The 15,789-nt window shown below is 43.7% G+C and overlaps 1 protein-coding gene across 2 annotated transcripts in view; it reads right to left on the bottom strand.

Annotated features, from left to right (window-relative positions):
* The window catches only part of B4GALT6 (beta-1,4-galactosyltransferase 6), a 69,093-nt gene extending 53,711 nt beyond the window's left edge, over positions 1–15,382 (bottom strand). The window contains exons 1-2 of one of the 2 annotated variants that reach the window (XM_010818685.4): positions 14,961–15,050; positions 13,447–13,921 (exon numbers count right to left, since the gene is read on the bottom strand). Coding sequence is in view for 1 of the 2 variants with exons in the window: in NM_001192596.1 (NP_001179525.1) it covers positions 14,961–15,075 (115 nt within the window). In the remaining variant the exon portion in view is untranslated. Of the gene's footprint in view, positions 1–13,446; positions 13,922–14,960 lie in introns of both variants that reach the window. The other variant, NM_001192596.1, reaches the window with a different exon arrangement.
* Positions 15,383–15,789: the final 407 nt, after the last annotated feature.

Here is a 15,789-nt window from a genome sequence, read left to right as displayed (position 1 = left end):
TTATTTGGAAAAGGAGTCTTTGTAGATGTGATTAAGTTAAGGATCTCGAGATGAGGAGATCATCCTGGATTATCTGGGTTGGGCCTAAATCCAATGAAAGTGCACACACAAGAGAAAGGCAGAGTGAGACTTCTATACACACACACACACACACACGCACGAGAAAGTGAGGACGAAGGCAGATTAGAGTGGCCAGCAAGCAGCCTAGGAAGCCAAGGTCTGCCAACAGGTACCCAAAGCTAGAGACAGCGGAGGGTCTTTCAGAGCCTTCAGAGGCTGCACAGCTCTGCCGACTCCTTGATTTTGAACTTCTGGCCAACGAACCTGAGGGAATGCATTCCTGCTTTAAGCCACTCAGACTGCAGTAATTTGTATCTCAGCCCTAGGAAACAAATATACCATCTCAGGATACAGGCACAACTTTCCGCATTGTAAGACCAGAAAACTTGACTTCCCTGGTGGTCAAGTGGTTAAGAATTCACCCTCCAATGCAGGGACATGGGTTCAATCCCTGGTCTGGGAAGATCCCACATGCCTCAGAGTAACTAAGCCCGTGCACCATAACCACTGAGCCCGCATGCAGCAGCTACTGAATTGCACTACAAGCCACAACTGGCTCAGATGGTAAAGCATCTGCCTGCAATGCAGGAGACCCAGGTTCGATCCCTGGGCCGGGAAGATCCCTGGAGAAGGAAATGGCAACCCACTCAAATACTCTTGCCTGGAAAATGCCATGGAAGGAGGGGCCTGGTGGGCTACAGTCCATGGGGTCGCTAAGAGTTGGAGATGACTAAGTGACTTATCTTTCACTGTCACCACAATTAAAGAATCGGTGCACTGCAATGAAAGATCTCACATGATGCAAAGACCCCACATGCTGCAACCAAGACCTGACGCAGGCAGATAAATATTTTTAAAAAGAGATCAAAAAACAACAGAAGTTACACAGGTAGAATTTTAAAAACTCAAGATTCAAGGACTGCTCTAAGTGACTCTGAGGCAGCAATCTGGTAGAAGCAATGATTGGAAGTCCTACAGGAGAGAGAGAGACTAAGAAAAAGAAAACTCTTCAATGCAAAAAGTTATGAGGGAAGTGACAACAGAGGGGGTTAACAGACTGCAACCAATGCAAGGAGGATATCAGTAGCAATACTTCAAAGTCACAGGAGAGAAAATGGTTTCCCATATAATCTACAGAACAACATAATGAAATAAACAACATGGAAAAAAGCAAACCACTTCATATTTTTGTTGTTGTTCAGTCGCTAAGTCATGTCCAACTCTTGGTGACCCCATGGACTGCAGCCCACCACACTCCCCATCCTTCACTATCTCCCCGTTTGCTCAAATTCATGTCTGTTGAGTCAAAGATGCTGTCTAAGCGTCTCAACCTCTGCTACCCTCTTCTCCTTTTGCCTTCAATCTTTCCCAGTATCAGGGTTTCTTCCGGTGAGTCGACTCTTCACATCAAGTAACCAAAGCATTGGAACTTCATCAGTTCTTCCAATGAATATTCAGGGTTGATTTCCCTTAGGATTGATTGGTTTGATCTCCTTGCTGTCCAAGAGACTCTCAAGAGTCTTCTCCAGCACCACAATTTGAAAGCATCAGTTCTCTGGCGTTCAGCCTTTAGAGCCCAGCTACATATATACATCCCTTGACAGTAACCACAGACACTTGAATCATGTATTCTATGAACTTCTAAGAACTCACAATAACCTTTCAAACATCTATTTCACATGCCTGTAAGTTTTCTTCCTTCCACATCTAGCCCCTTGTTCAACAAGTTCCCAGAAATTACTCGTCTGAGTCTGTAAGAGCTAAATATATTATTTCTAATAATAATGCCATAAACTCCAGGATGAGGCCATATGACATATGAAAAAGAGTTCATTCTTTGCCTAGAATCAAAGCATTGCTTAAGTTAAAAACAAAACATAACAGACTTCTAGGCTTTGCCAGGCTGCAAAACAAATGATTCCCTTTATGTCAAAGCACTATTTAAACAGACTCTTCTACCATGGTGATAATAATTCAAAGTCAAGTATGGGCTCAAGAAAATCTGCAGAGCAAGTAATTACTAGCCTATAATATCCTCCTCCCCATCCTTCCAGTAAATCACAGACTAATAAGTAGAATGAAAGAATTCTGTGCTCAGAATCCCATTTTATCAAGCAATCATGAATACACTGATCACATACAGCCCAGATCTATTTCAGATCTTAGCCAACAACTCAAGCTTTGCTGATGTACGCACCAGAAAGTAACAAGAAAATTCTTTCCAACAGGTGTTTTTTACCACTTCCACTCTGCAGTTTAACAGCTTTGAGTTATTTAAGGATGACTTTTTCTAACAGTCTTATTAAAGATGTTCAAGGTGGAGACGTGTTTATTTACAATAAATATGTGTTGAATAACCAACTGCCAAGCAGTATCAGCAACTAAGGAGCCATGGGACCCCTCTGTAAAAACCAAAATCCTAAGAAAGGGCAAACTGCCTAAAACATTGGAATTACTTCTACAACAACCAGATGACCAGCTCAGCCTGGTTTAAACTTAGCTGAAAATTCAAAAACTAGACTTTGAACACATGACCTAACACATGACAGCTTTCAGCACTGTCCTTTGTTAATTCATTGTTACTCACTTAAACATATGGCTTCTTTAAAGCGTGACTGAAGCCTAAAGAGTCAAGAGTCATAAACCACATGGGAGAAAAGTAGAATCGGGCGGAAATGAGGGAACCAGGAAAGGAAAAATGCAAGCAATTACATTTTTAATCTAATCAGTAAGGAAACTTACCTAATGAAATTACAGACTAAAGGACGAACCCATAAATAAACACACCCAGGAAACATTGTAAATCTGCTGAAAATAAATGATTTCAGAATGCATTTAAAGTGAATGAAATGAACCACTACCAACTTGAGAATGCTATTGTAATGAAGAGGACATAAAAGGGAGACCTATGTGAACTATATGCTTTATAATTATCCACAATTTCCCTGTGTTTTCAAAATTAAAATACCGTTCATAATCTCAACTTACTTATTCATGAAAGGAGAATGACTCTAAAACAAGCAGGAGAGAAGGGAACACAGCATGGAAAATCAATTTCAATGATTTCCAAAGCCAGAGCATACTTTCAAATTAAAAAACAAGGCATCTTTTAATTCTCTACCACTGGTCCTCTTGAGACAAATGAAAATGAAGTCTGAGTTCTCTTCCTCCAAGTCAAGCTGGACATTGCACTATGATTAGAAGTCATAATATCTGAGCCATTGACTTAATTACCAAGAAGGCAATACATAAAACATGATTTCAGTAAAGAATTGTTAACACTAGCAAGCCTCAAATACTTAAAAAGAGATAATATTTCAATCAAGGTGTGATGTACAGTGACAAACTTCACAGAGCTGCTTAACTATGAACATGTTATAAAGAGATTTTTATAAGTCTTTTGTTTTGAAATTATTTCCACTGGCTAACATGTAGGGCCATCAGTTCAGTTCAGTTGCTCAGTCGTGTCCGACTCTTTGCAACCCCATGGACTGCAGCACCCCTGGCCTCCCTGTCCATCACCAACTCCTGGAGTTCGGTGATGTCCATGGAGTCGGTGATGTAATCCAACCATCTCATCCTCTGTCGTCCCCTTCTCCCACCTTCAATCTTTCCCAGCATCAGGGTCTTTTCAAATGAGTCAGCTCTTCACATCAGGTGGTCAAAGTATTGGAGTTTCAGTTTTAGTCCTTCCAATGAAAATTCAGGACTGATTTCCTTTAGGATGGACTGGTTGGATCTCCTTGCAGTCCAAGGGACTCTCAAGAGTCTTCTCCAACACCACAGTTCAAAAGCATCAATTCTTCAGTGCTCAGCCTTCTTCACAGTCCAACTCTCACATCCATACATGACCACAGGAAAAACCATAGCCTTGACTAGACGGACCTTTGTTGGCAAAGTAATGTCTCTGCTTTTTAATATGCTGTCTAGGTTGGTCATAACTTTTCTTCCAAGGAGCAAGTGTCTTTTAATTTCAAGGCTGCAGTCACCATCTGCAGTGATTTTGAAGCCCAAAAAATAAAGTCTCTCACTGTTTCCCCATCTATTTGCCATGAAGTGATGGGACCAGATGCTATGATCTTCATTTTCTGAATGTTGAGCTTTAAGCCAACTTTTTCACTCTCCTCTTTCACTTTCATCAAGAGGCTCTTTAGTTTTTCTTCACTTTCTGCCATGAGGGTGGTGTCATCTGCAGATTTGAGGTTATTGATATTTCTCCCAGCAATCTTGATTCCAGCTTGTGCTTCTTCTAGCCCAGCATTTCTCATGATGTACTATTTATATTGATCCTATTAAGTGACTTACAATGTATCTAATAATTAAAAACAGTAACAAATTCAGGATCAACCTATAGCTCAATCACACAGTGGGTTCATAAAGAAACAATGGGGTCACACAGAGTCAGACACGACTGAAGCGACTTAGCAGTAGCAGCAGCAGCACACAACTAAGATCTAATGCAGCCAAATAAATAATTTTTTAAAAAATCAATCAGGATCCCAATTAGATTCTCTAATGATAAGACCTGGGTTGCCTTAAATAAGGCTTGAGCACCTTCATGTTTGAAAACCACTGCTTGTAGTAATTCTCTAAACATTACTAACATTTATAACAGGTAAAAAAATAGAAGTCTCCTTTCACAGTTTAACTTGTATAAATACATCTTCTTTTACACAGCTTCCTAATTTATGCGCAATTCATTCAGACAATGAAAAATCTGTTTCATCCTTAAAGAATATACAACATAAAGACTGCACTGAGAGCCAAAGACATTTACTAACTTGACTATTTAATCATGAAAACCAAAATGTAAGTAAAAAGTCATATCTATTAACCCTCTGGAGGAAAAAAAATTAATTACAATTTAGATTTAAAAGCACTAAGTTATGTTTTCCTCAACATTTTGCCATGCCACATAGCCAAAAATAAAACATTTCATAATTTCAATTTACTTATTCATGAAAGGAAAATGCCTCTAAAACAAGGAAAGAAGGGGACAGAGCATAGAAAATGAATTTCAAAGATTTCCACAGCCAGAGCATACTTTCAAACCAACAAACAAAGATAAACATCCTTTCTTGCTTACTTTTAACTGAGGAGGGTTTTTGCTGTGGCTTAAACCAAACACCATTAAGTTCTGCTACAACCAAAAACAAGTATGCCCATGAAACACAACAAATCAAGTCGGCCCAATGTAGGACATACACGCTACAGAAAAATAAAATTGGAATGCTACCTGAAATTCTCCGATGGGTCTAAGACATGAGGAAAAAATACCTAATAATAACTGGAGTAAAACTCTTGATTTCCCAGTGGCATGTTAATGGCCTTATAGGTATTCTCAGCAAACCTACTTTTAACCTTCAACTGACCCAATCTTCAACTCTTCAACTAATCACAATATTACCCATATATTATTCTGTTATTATCCTGAGAAAAGGCAGAAACAGAAAGATCTTTTATATACTCAATCACTGGGTCTTTCGGGAATTAAGAAAAAAATGATTCAGAAGGAAAAGGAGAAAGGAGAGGAGGGAGAAGGGGCTGGGGGCAGGCTGCTCTGATGGAACTGGCCAAGGGCAGCCCAAGAGTCGTGACAGCACTCAGTTTGGTCTCAAGGGGCGAGGGAAACGGGCCAGAGGGAGAAAACTGGAAATACACAAGGTCTGCGGGGCTCTCCACTGGCCAGGAATGCCCAAGCAGGACCTAGGAAATCCAAGTTCTAGAACAATCTCTCAGAAATGGATACAGCAGGGGAAGGAAAGGTGGGATGAACTGAAAGAGCAGCACTGAAACAAATACATTACCACACGTAAAACAGACAGGAGTGGAAAGTTGCTGTGTGACAGGGAGCTCAACCTGGTGCTCTGCGACAACCAGGAGGGGTGGGACGGGGCGGGAGGAGGGAGGGAGGTTCAAGAGGGAGGGGACGCATGTACACTTACGGCTGACTCACACTGCTGTAGGGCAGAAACCAACACAACATTGTAAAGCAATTATCTGCCAATTACAAAAGAAAACTTACTCATAAAACACTAACATGGAGAATGGTGTGAAGCACTGTCAGACTTCAATAAATTCATTTTCCCTTTAAAACTACCTGATTCCTCACAAGGTCATAGAATTGAGGTTCACTTCTGCTGCAACAATACAGCTGAGTTAACATATAGGCTCAAGAATGGTGGCCAGAAAATAAAAATAAAATAATAAAAGAATGGCAACCTGATGGAGGTAAGCAATTTCTGAGGCGGCTCCCCAGCCGATGACTGTGCACTGGCCTAAGATGACTCTTTTCTGACAAAGACAATATGGCCAAAGTGATGGGGTTGTAAATACCCAGTGGAGAGGCTCCGGGGCAAGGAACTGAGTGAGGTCTCCAGCCAACTACCTGCAAAGAGCCGAGGTTCTCAGTGCAACCACCCTCAGGGGGCAGAATCCTGCCTGAGTGCACACGGCTAAACCTGGAAGTGGATGCTTCCCCAGTGGAGCCTCCAACCACAGCCCTGACCTACACTCTGTAGGCTGAACCAGAGCCATCCAGCCAAATCACACCCAGATTCCTGGCCACAGAAACTAGGAGATAACACGTTTGTTTTTTTAAGCCCCTAAATTTGGAAGTGATTCCCTGGTGGCTCAGTGATAAAGAATCCGCCTGCCAATTCAGGAGACGTGGGTTCAGTCCCTGAGTTGGGAAGATCTCCTGGAGAAAGAAATGGAAACTCACTCCAGTATTCTTTCCTGGAGAATCCCATGGACAGATGAGCCTCCACGGAGTCAAGGAGGAGTCAGACACGACTCACAGCGACCAAACAACAGACAACACACTGACGGACCCTGGCATCTTCACTCTTCCTCATCTCCTGCCAGCCCCTCCATATTCTCCCGAGGGGTCTAACATCCAACACCAGGATGATACTGATGGGTGGGCTGGGGAGAGAAGGAACTAGAGCAGCCACACCAAGAGAAGTGATTAATTGGAAAGACTCAGTCACTCAACAGCTCTTCACTAAGCCTCCAGTATGTGCCAGGGCAGAAAACAAATCTCTGAAGCTGGTTGAGCAAACACGTTACTCTATACTAAGATTTGTTCACAAGAACAGAGCCCCTCTAAGCAGCTCAGACACCCACCTTATCAGATATGAATGTCCTCGGCCTCCCTCTCTATATGCATCCAAATTTTGCTATCAAGAGCATCTTTATCTACTCTCCTACCTCTAAAATTAATTCCCTTATACACTTGACCCTACTCCCTCTACTTGGTATCCCTCATTCCAGAACTGCTGTTTTAATCCATCCACACCAACATAGCATAAGTATTCCTATAAAATGCAAAGCTGATCACGTCACTCTATTTAAAATCTAAACTCAATGGTTTGACATTGTTCTCAGGCTAAAGCCCAAGTTCTCAAATCGAGCTTACAGGTGTCTGTATTTATGTCTCTGGCTTTGACCCATGCTCCCCTAAAATTTTTATGCCTTAGCCTCTACCTTTTTGGTTATTTTTTAAATAACTTCCACTTTAAATAACTTTTAAAGAACTTCCACTTCTCTCCCACTTCTTAACCTTCAACTATACTATTCCTACCTGAAGCACTTTTCCCCAGGCCTTTAATTACCTAACCCATGAAATTAAAAGATTCTTTATTCCTTGGAAGGAAAGTTATAAGCAACCTAGATAGCATATTCAAAAGCAGAGACATTACTTTGCCAACAAAGTCCATCTAGTCAAGGCTATGGTTTTTCCAGTGGTCATGTATGGATGTGAAAGCTGGACTATGAAGAAGGCTGAGTGCCGAAGAATTGATGCTTTTGAACTGTGGTGTTGGAGAAGACTCTTGAGAGTCCCTTGGACTGCAAGGAGATCCAACCAGTCCATTCTAAAGGAGATCAGCCCTGGGATTTCTTTGGAAGGAATGATGCTAAAGCTGAAACTCCAGTACTTTGGCCACCTCATGCAAAGAGTTGACTCATTGGAAAAGACTCTGATGGGGGAGGGATTGGGGGCAGGAAGAGAAGGGGACGACAGAGGATGAGATGGCTGGATGGCATCACTGACTCGATGGACAAGAGTTTGGGTGAACTCTGGGAGTTGGTGGACAGGGAGGCCTGGCGTGCTGCAATTCATGGGGTGGCAAAGAGTCGGACACAACTAAGCGACTGAACTGAATCAGCCTTTAATTACCTATAACCTAAGCTTCTGGCCTTAGGTTCTCCCTGATGCCTAGACTAGTTTAGTGCCCTACCCATCCACCCAGCCAGTGCCTCCACAGCAAACTCGCACGATCTCCTAGAATAGTTATTCTGCCAACTGTGTGAATTTCCCACTGGCTATGAGCTCTATGAGGGGCTTTCCAGGTGGCACTAATGGGAAAGAACTGCCTGCCAATGCAGAAGACATAAGAGCCTTGGATTCAATTTTTGCATCGGGAAGATCCCCTGGAGAAAGGCATGGCAACCAACTCCAGTACTCTTGCCTGGAGAATCCCATGGACAGAGGAGCCTGGCGGGCTACAGTCCATGGGGTCGCAAAGAGTCGGACACAACTGAAGCAACTTAGCATGCATGCTTCAGCTCTATGAAAACAGGGACCATGTGGATCCTGTTCAGTGCAGAACCAGACAAACATGTATGGAAGAGTAAATTGATGCTTTCAAACTGTGGTCCTGGAGAAGATGCTTGAGAGTCCCTTGGACGGCAAGATAAAATCAGTCAATTCTAAAGGCAATCAACCCTGAATATTCACTGCAAGGACTGATGCTGAAGCTGAAGCTCCAATACTTCAGCCACCTGATGCAAAGAGCCAACTCACTGAAAAAAGACTCTAAGGCTGGGAAAGAGTGAAGGCAGAAGGCAACGACAGAGGATGAGAGGACTGGATGGTATCACCGACTTACTGAACATTATCTTGAGCAAACTCCAGGAGATACTGATAGACAGGAAAGTCTGGTGTGCTGCAGTCCATAGGGTCGCAAAGAGTCAGACACAACTGAGTGACTGAACAAGATCACGTCATAATTTGTTCCCTTCTTCAAATCTTTAAAGCATGTCCTCACTCCCTGAACATCCATATAAGCTCAGGTCTTCCCATCTTATAAGATCCCTTTGATCCCACTTTCCTGGAAATCAGCCATTTCATCTGACTTTATTAATACTATCCAATCTCAGGCAGTCTTACTGGTGCCCTCTAACAGCACAAAAACAAGTCCCTTAGCGGCCATCACAGAGTTCCTACTTACCAAATCCATGATTCTCCTTCCAGACTTTACCCTACTGAATTATAGCCCTCTGCAATGCTTATCTTGTTGATCATCATTTTTACTTATTGACGGATCCATTTTTGCAAAGGCCTCTAACTCTCTTCACTTTCATGGTACCTCTCTCCCTTCATTTTCCTGTTTCTATTTCTTCACTCACCCTAAGCTGATGGATTTCATCCCTGGCTACCTTGTCTTCAGCCTCCACAAGCTCTCCTTGGGTGGCCACTGGAACTTTTACAGTGTCAATCACACAACCCCCTTTTGGGGCCAGGGAGTGAAAAAGGTAACAAAGCCTCACGGGAAATCCTTCAAACTACACTTGTTTAGTCACTCAGTGGTGTCTGACTCTTTCAAGACCCTGTGGACTGCAGCCTGCCAGGCTCCTCTGTCCATGTAAGTTTCCAGGAGTGGTTGTCACTTCCTCCTCCAGATGACCTGCATCTCCTGCATTGCAGGCAGATTCTTTACTGCTGAGCCACGAGAGAAGCCCTCAAACTACACTCGAGCCTCCATCATATTCCCATTTGACACCTATTGTTCCATATTTACGAGTAACTAACTTAGTGAGTCACTTGCATGAGTTAGTTTTATTAACTCAGGTGTGTAGGGGGAAAACGTACATATCATTCACCTATACACTGATGACATCTCTCTCCTGTTAGACCTCTGTCGTGGGCTCTAAGCCCTTTTTCCCATCTGCCCACCTGCTGACAAGTTCTTCCTCGCTATCCTACAAGCATCCCAACTCAATTTCTCTAAAAGCAAAATGACCCCTTCAAAGCACCTGCCTTTCTACAGCCCCTTGACCCCACTAGAATACAAGTGTCTAGGCCGCAATACAAGCATTGTCTTAAAGCATCTCCCTTTCCTTCAATTCCATTGTCCACATTTTTCAAGTCTGCCTTGATTAGGTTCAAGTCTTCTATCACCTTAGCCACTGAAATAACTTCCCGCCTGGTACTTCTGTCCTGTATAAACTGTACTCCAAGCTAGAAGAACTGCTCTAAACAAAGGATTCCAGCATTCCCAGTTTCAGAATGTCTGATGTCTCCTGCTACTCACAAGACAAAAACATTAGCCTGGGAAGCCTGACCAGTAAGAGAGGCCCACAAAAAAGAAATGCCCAACATGTGGCCCAACCAAAAGAATCCTCAAAAGGAGTCACAGTGACCAGAGAACTTGGTGAGGAAAATAAGAGGAACTGTGAAATACCAAGCTAAGTGTAACAGCTAAAAAAAAAAAACACAATCAGGCTCACCCCCAGGAGGGTGAAAGGCTGTGATGAGAAACCTACAGGGCAACAAACAAGCTACTCTCTGAGCAAAGTGACAGAAACCAGCCAGAAATGTCAGGGAGGCTCTGAGCAAGGCCCTACTAAGCCACATCCTCCCACAACACACCCTCCATGCCCGGCCCACCCATCAACAACTCCACCTGTCCCAGCCAGGCATCCACCCACTTGAGACCCCACAAGTGAGGCACAGAGCCCAGAAATTCCTCGAAGGGCCCACAGGAATTCACACCAAAGTGATCCAACCAGATTCTTCCTCTGCTTAAAGAATGAAAGAGCCTATCAGCAAGTCAAGCAAAGGTCAGGATGGCTGGTGAGTCAAATGGACAGCGAAATCCCCACTCCCAGGGCAGCTGAACAATCTTCCCCACAATACTGCCCCACTGAGTCAAGGCACATCAACTTCTTTCTTTCAACCGCTTTCATAAACCTGTGCAAACCGAGGCCAGTCACTCTCAGCCAGGAAGTTTAGGGACCTAAAGAGCCAGAACACCAGACTGAGCAGGGGAGATCTGGCCAATCCACCACCCCACACCTTAAGTGGTATCAGACAGAAATATTCCTACTTTCTGGAACCTACCTTTGTTCCTGCTGTTCCCTCTGACTAGAATCCCTCTGCTCAGTCCAGATAAATCCCATCTGTCACCTCCTCAGGAAACCCTTCACCAGCCTGCACACTCCATTGCGTGCTTTCTGAGGACTGGCTGCAGCCCTTGCAGGGTACTCACCCCATCACATGAGGGAAGGTGGCCTGTCTTAGTCATCTGTCTTCCTCAAAGTCTAGCCCATCCAAGGTGCTCTATTCATGTTAGGTGAATGAATCTAAGTCACTTCACCTACTCCTCTGATGGCAGGAAAATGACAATGCTCTGTTATATTGGAAACATTTCCATGCTAAATGGAATTCCAGTTTCAATTCAGCCAAGGCAAGACCTTTGAGGGAAACTTTGCTCATCATTTTGCAATCACAAAGGAAGAAGGGGCTTCCCAGGTGGCTCAGTGGTGAAGAATCTGCTGCCAACGCAGCAACACTCGTTTGATCCCTGGATCAGGAAGATCCCCTGGAGAAGGAAATGACAACCCACTCCAGTACTCTTGCCTGGGAAATCCTATAGACAGAACAGCCTGGTGGGCTACAGTCCACAGAATCGCAAAGGGTCGGACACAACTGAGCAAATGAGCACGCGTGCACTAATATCTGGTACTAGAGAGGGAGGGAGGAACACAGGGGATGGAGACTAACAAGAGTCAGTAAAATGACAGGATTGTCTGGGGGAACGCACACAAGAAAAATGAGTCTCTGGGCAGAAAACTGAGGAAAATACAACTGATGGCTACTAAACAGGTTGATGTGGATACAGCTCATACAGATTTTTTTAACAAAAGAGATTTGAAACATTTCAGATCAATTAAAAAATGCTCTCTTATACAACATGTATTTTAGTCATAAGAAAATTCTGCTCCAAGATGTTAACCCAGGCTACAATGGGAATTATTTCCAAAAGAGTCTATGGACATCTAATGTAAACTAGCTATAAGAAACTACTTAGTTTGGGGTATATCTCATTAATAAGATATCTGTGATGCAGAAGTGGGAAATCAAACTTATGGTTATCAAGAGGGAAGGGGGAGGGATAAATTGGGAGATGGGGATTGACATATATACACGACTGTCTGTTGGGTTGGCCAAAAAGTTCCTTCAGGTTTGCCCCAACGACCGTTTTGGCCAACCCAATATCAACTAGATAACTAATAAGGACCTACTGTGAAGCACAGGGAACTTGACTCAATACTCTGTAATGACCTGTATGGGAAAAGACTCTAAAAAAGAGTGGACATATGTGTATGTGTAACTGATGCACTTTGCTGTACAGCAGAAACTAACACAACATTGTAAATCAACTATACTCTAATAAAAATTAATTAAAAACAAAAGAAATCTCTGATGAAATGGGAAGCACGCGTAAGGCATTTCAGCAGCATACCAAAGGACCGTGGTTATCTTGAAAATCAAACCGTGTAATAGATCATTGCACTGTGAGCTGAACTAGCCACATTTTTCTCGTGGAACATCATTTTTACTCAAAGGTACAACTGAAGAGTCTACCTGATGGCTCAGTGGTAAAGAATCCACTTATCAACGCAGGAGACATGGGTTTGATCCCTTGTTCAATAAGATCCCACGTCTTGGAGCAACTAAGCCCATGGGTCACAACTATTGAGCCTGTGTTCTAGAGCCCAGGAACCACAACTACCAAAACCCACACACCCTAGAGCCCATGTTCCAAAACAAGAGAAGCCACCGCAATGAGAAGCTCGTGTACCACAGTGAAAAGTAGCCTCCAATCGCCTCAACTAGAGAAAAGCCAGAAGAGCAACGAAGATCCAACACAGCCAAAAATAACTAAAAAGAAATTTAATGTGACATTGCTGTTTTTTTTTTTAAAGATATGACTGCAAAACTATGGTGATTTAGATTTCTGTATTTGACCTACATTTTCCCAAAGAGCAAGCAAAATGAGCTTGACACTCTGTCAGAAAAACTGATAGTATGTGTTACCAATGACAAAATCCGAGCTTTCAAACAAAAATTTGAATTTTGGAAAACTGCTTCTCAATGATTAAAAGATAAGCGGGCTTTTTTTTTTTTTTTTTACCGCTGCTAAGTAATACTAGTTTGAGAAACAGAGTCAGTTTAACAAATCGTTAACATTAAGTTTTGGTTTTCATTCTTCTTACTGGTTTCAATCAATCTTTTTAAGAATAAATTAGAAGACCCACAAGAATAATTCCAATCTAGTTGCCTAGAAGACAAGTGCCAAAATTTTCATGACTTACCAGCGGCTGTTCTACGGTGAACACTCAGTACGCAAATAAGGAAAACGTCTAAGTACTTCACAACAACAGAACTTTAAGAATATATACACGACACATTAATACAATAACCAAAACTGGCTGATTATGAAGTGAAAAATGGAATTCTGCGTTCCTTTGGTTAGCTTTTTGAGTAACATAATTGTAATGTTACTCAAAATACCAAGAAAGTAACAAAACTGTTAGTACAAAAAAAACCTTTTTTCTCCAAAATCTCTCAAAGCTGAAATATCAGATAACATCCCCCAATGATGTCCAATCTTTAAAGAGCTACAAGTAAAAAAAAACTGCTGTAGAATGAGTAGTTAATTGATAAGATTTCCAAAATGGCAGAGGATCTTAAGAAAAAGCCTGCTGAGTATTTTGGCTAACAACTCTGGAATCCACTGAGCTACCACTGTCATTTCTGCTACAGGCTTCAGGAGGTGTCTGATTTAGCCTAAAGCAAAAAAAAAAAAAAAAAAACTGCATTAAAAGAAAATACTATGTTAAAATATTCACTTTTTTTTTTCAAACTTTTAACCTCAAACTTCTATCTTGGGTTATCAAGGTTTCAACAATTTATGCCTTCTCAAGTATCATTCTTAGCCTATACATCTTACTTGAACCTGAAATTTTAATCAAGAAATGTCACAGTGATTTTTAGGAAATTCAATAGTCCTGATGAGGTCTGGTGATGGTCTATTTCTTATGAGAATGCCACATTGGTACCTTTTCAATCAAAGGTGCTGAGAAACTAGGATATTTAATAAAGAGGTAATTCAAGCAGATTATACAAAAGTGTGTTTTGGACCAGAAACAAACAAACAAAAAACTAAATAGTTAACATTTTAAGCTATTTTGCATAATCGTTCTTTTAATTAATATTGTATTTCAGAATTCATCCTGACAGGTAGCAGAAGCTACCTACGCTTGAAAAACAACCCAAGCAGACGAAATAATGGAGCATTGTTTTTAATAGACAGCTCATCGCCTAAAAATTCCTGAAGTGAGGCACAAATGTTCATTGACCCCATTCTAAAAAAGTGACCTGGAACACTACACCAGTACATTCTTGAACTCACATTCCTTACTGTGGGTTTCTCCATCGTATTTACAACCAGTTAACACAGCTGAGAGTATTTGAATAAAATTACAATTAAGCACTAATTTTAAGCTTAAAAACAATATTAAATGGATAAAAGTGTCAGGAATACTCAACAAAGCGTCCAGGGGTATCTCAGGTCCATCAAAATGAGGTCCATCATACCTCATTTTGCTCTGTCCATTTAACGCAGTCTTTTAAGTTAGTTAAACGTTCATTAACAAAACTCACGTGCCAAAACCATGCCCCAAAGCGGGTTATGTGACACGTCTCATTTGAAATAAAATGCTTTCTGCCGGGCCCCGGTCCTACCATACAGCTTCCCAATCCCATAAGTAACATGCTACACTTCCTTTACCGCTACCGTGGGAAGGGAGGGTGCCTCGGTGCTTACCGATGCCCGGAGCCACATAGATGAAGTAGAGGCAAGACGAGGACAGGGAGAAGAAGAAGATGAAGGCGAGGAGCGAGCGATTGGAGACCCGCATCATCCGCTTAAGCACAGGCATCTTCCTCTTACCGGCCGGCAGCTCGGGCTGCACTCTCAGGCCGGACTTGGGGGCACCGTCCAGGCCCTAAACTTCCATGAATGTGCTAAAAAAACACCACCACCCCGAGACTGCAGCGGGGCCGCGCGGGGAGGCTCTGGGGAAGCGGGAAGGAGGAGAGAGGAAGGAGTGGACGGAATGAATGAGAGGCCGGGAGGATGCGGGGCGGGGGAAGGGAGCAGACGCGGGGCCCGGGTCCGGGGACCAAAGGACCCGAGGAGGCCGTGGAAGGGCGAGGAGCGGCGTTCTACGCGCCCGGTGGCGGCGGGAGGAGGGGCTGCAGGTGGGGAGAGGCGCCGGCTGCGCGCCGCGGCGCCCCTGCGGAGAGGGCGGCCGACTGCAGCACGCGCTGCTCCCCCACGGCTCCGGCTGCCTGCGCCCGCCGGGGTCCAGGTCGCGAAGCCCCCACGCTCGGGGTCCGGGCCGCCCGCGCCAGGCAGGCCTGCGCCGCCTCCTCCTCCTCCTCGGGGCCGCGGCGTCTCGTGCCTGCGCGGGGCTAGCGTGGGCGCCGGGGCCGCAGCCGGCGCGCGCGACGCGCGGGGGCCCGCAGGGGCCCTGGGGGCCGAGGAGCTGGGCGCTCGCCGGCGCACAGCCTCCTCCTCATGCCGCGCGGGGCCCCGGCGTCCCCCGGCGGCCGCGGGAGCCGAGCACAGGCGAGGGCGGCGTCCCGGCCAG

This window comes from Bos taurus, chromosome 24 (genome assembly GCF_002263795.3).
Source record: "Bos taurus isolate L1 Dominette 01449 registration number 42190680 breed Hereford chromosome 24, ARS-UCD2.0, whole genome shotgun sequence".
NCBI classification, from domain to species: domain Eukaryota; kingdom Metazoa; phylum Chordata; class Mammalia; order Artiodactyla; family Bovidae; genus Bos; species Bos taurus.
The sequence above is the reverse complement of the archived record's forward strand: the minus strand, read 5'-3'. Positions and strand labels throughout refer to the sequence as shown.